This window comes from Montipora foliosa, chromosome 3, assembly GCF_036669935.1.
Source record: "Montipora foliosa isolate CH-2021 chromosome 3, ASM3666993v2, whole genome shotgun sequence".
NCBI lineage: Eukaryota > Metazoa > Cnidaria > Anthozoa > Scleractinia > Acroporidae > Montipora > Montipora foliosa.
Genome location: NC_090871.1, coordinates 9,867,430 through 9,869,406, shown reverse-complemented (window position 1 = coordinate 9,869,406; position 1,977 = coordinate 9,867,430). Strand labels below are relative to the sequence as shown.

At 42.9% G+C, this 1,977-nt stretch overlaps 1 protein-coding gene across 1 annotated transcript in view; it reads left to right on the top strand.

Moving 5' to 3' along the window:
• The first annotated feature begins 628 nt into the window (after window positions 1–628).
• LOC137996695 (homogentisate 1,2-dioxygenase-like) overlaps window positions 629–1,977 on the top strand; it is a 17,812-nt gene continuing 16,463 nt past the window's right edge. The window contains exons 1-2 of the mRNA XM_068842230.1: window positions 629–704; window positions 797–862. Of these exons, the coding sequence (XP_068698331.1) occupies window positions 639–704; window positions 797–862 (132 nt within the window). The 5' untranslated portion in view covers window positions 629–638. The remainder of the gene's footprint in view (window positions 705–796; window positions 863–1,977) is intronic.

Genomic DNA, 1,977 nt, shown 5'->3' with positions numbered 1-1,977 from the left:
TGTACCATTTATACGGGATGTTCGCGGCTTACGTAAGCCGCGGCCAGAGTTAGCCGCGGCTTATTTTCTCTCGTATAAATGGCCCTATTATATGCCCCTTCAATGGCATTTGACCCTGGCCGTGAACTCGCATCGTGGCACCAAGCATCGCTAATAGGGACTTTACGATCTACGACGGCGACGTTGATGAAAACGTCACCTCAAAATATAACTTTGCACTATCGTAAGTTTCTCGCCGTTAGGTCATCTCGTTCGCGTCGTACAATGTGGGTGAAGTGTCCTAGAAATAAATTGGCACGAGCGGTTTGGGAGTAAAAATAGACAATGAAAGATTCACATTTAAATGCTCGCGTTATCGTCAAAACCAGAAATTTGGTGATTTCAGGTCGTTGTTAAGCAGAGAACCGCACGAATTTGTGCTAAAATGCGTGCCACGCGTGCAGCACAATTACTTTTTCTCTTTTAACCAATGATATTGCTGTTTCGAGGCGTTCTCGTTGACGACCGCGTCGTAAATCGTAAAGTCCCTAATTCCCGGGTTGAAACCCGGTTGAAGTCCCAAGTAAGGAGACTGGGCAGATTTTCATGAGTGAAAAGGGTGTGACTAGGGGTGTGTACTTCAATCCACCAATTAAAGAATGCCAAACGTGGCTGTACCCATAATTCTATCAAAGAACAAAGAAATCAAAATGGCCGATCTGAAGGTTTGTAAGAAGTCACGTTTGATCAAATGTTCCCTTATCTTTCAACTCATTTGTGGTTGAAGTATCTCACCAAGTTATTTTAATTTTTGAAGTACCTGTCAGGATTTGGAAACGAGTTTACCTCCGAAGCTTTACCCGATGCTCTTCCAAAAGGACAAGTTAGTAATTTAAAATTTGTCATTACGTCCACCATTCTCGTGCTCAGTCGATCATTTTATTAAAGAAACTTGTTAAGTCATAGCAATGAATTTTTTTTGTGACTGCTACAACTTTGGTTTCGAGGTTTTTGTAAATTTGGCACCCGGGCTTGACATAATTCGGAACGTGACAAGCTTTGTTTTCATCTATTGTTGTCTTGAGTTTGTTGTTTCGGCTCATTTGTTTTCTTTGTGATTTGTCATCTGTGAGTTTCATTTGATCTTTCGTCAAGGTAACAATGGCAGCGTGGCCGAGTGGTTATTACGGACTTTAAGATCTACGACGGCGACGGTCGACGAAAACGTCACCTCAAAACATAGCGATGATATCATTTTACAAACATTGCTTTTGTTATTCAAATGTGCCAACCACAGGAGCAAAAGACCCTTTGTTTCGACAGCCAATGAGACTAGTCGGCACATAAATGACAATACGTGACGTCAACAATATCTTCGCTATAACTTGGCTCTATCATAATGCAGAGATCAAATCGAACTCCAACATCCCCCCCCCCCCCAGGCAAAAAAACTGAACTGGAAGTGTCAGGTTTCAAATGATTTTTTTTTCAGGCGCCGAAGTCACTAATAGCTATAACACAGGTGTTTGGGTGCGATGGAAGAGTGTAACCCTTTGACGTCCAAACCGGCCTAAACCGGCCAGACTTAGAATTTTACTCTGTCTAACGCCAGACGATTTTAGTTGTCAATGGGGAACCCCTGGGAGTCAATGGGCTAATCACTCACTGATTAACTATGTCCCCATTAAAGGAAGAGATGTAGCATTTGTGAGCAATTGGCTTACCAAAAAGGCCTTCAAAAGGTCTTTATTAAAGAAGGCAGGAGCCGACGAAGATTGTTCTTTAGCAGGGTATGACAGACAAATCCGACGATAGGGTAGGGCATCTGAACACCGTTTTGGCCCGAGGGGGCGGGAATTGGAACGATCCAATCTTCAAAAGTTCAAATGCCCAGGTTTTGCCCAGGGGGTGAGGGGGAGGATGTTGAAGTTTCGACTTGATCGGCGCATAAGTTTTTTGCAATTATTCAGTGTAATTCACGTCCTACAATATGTACAA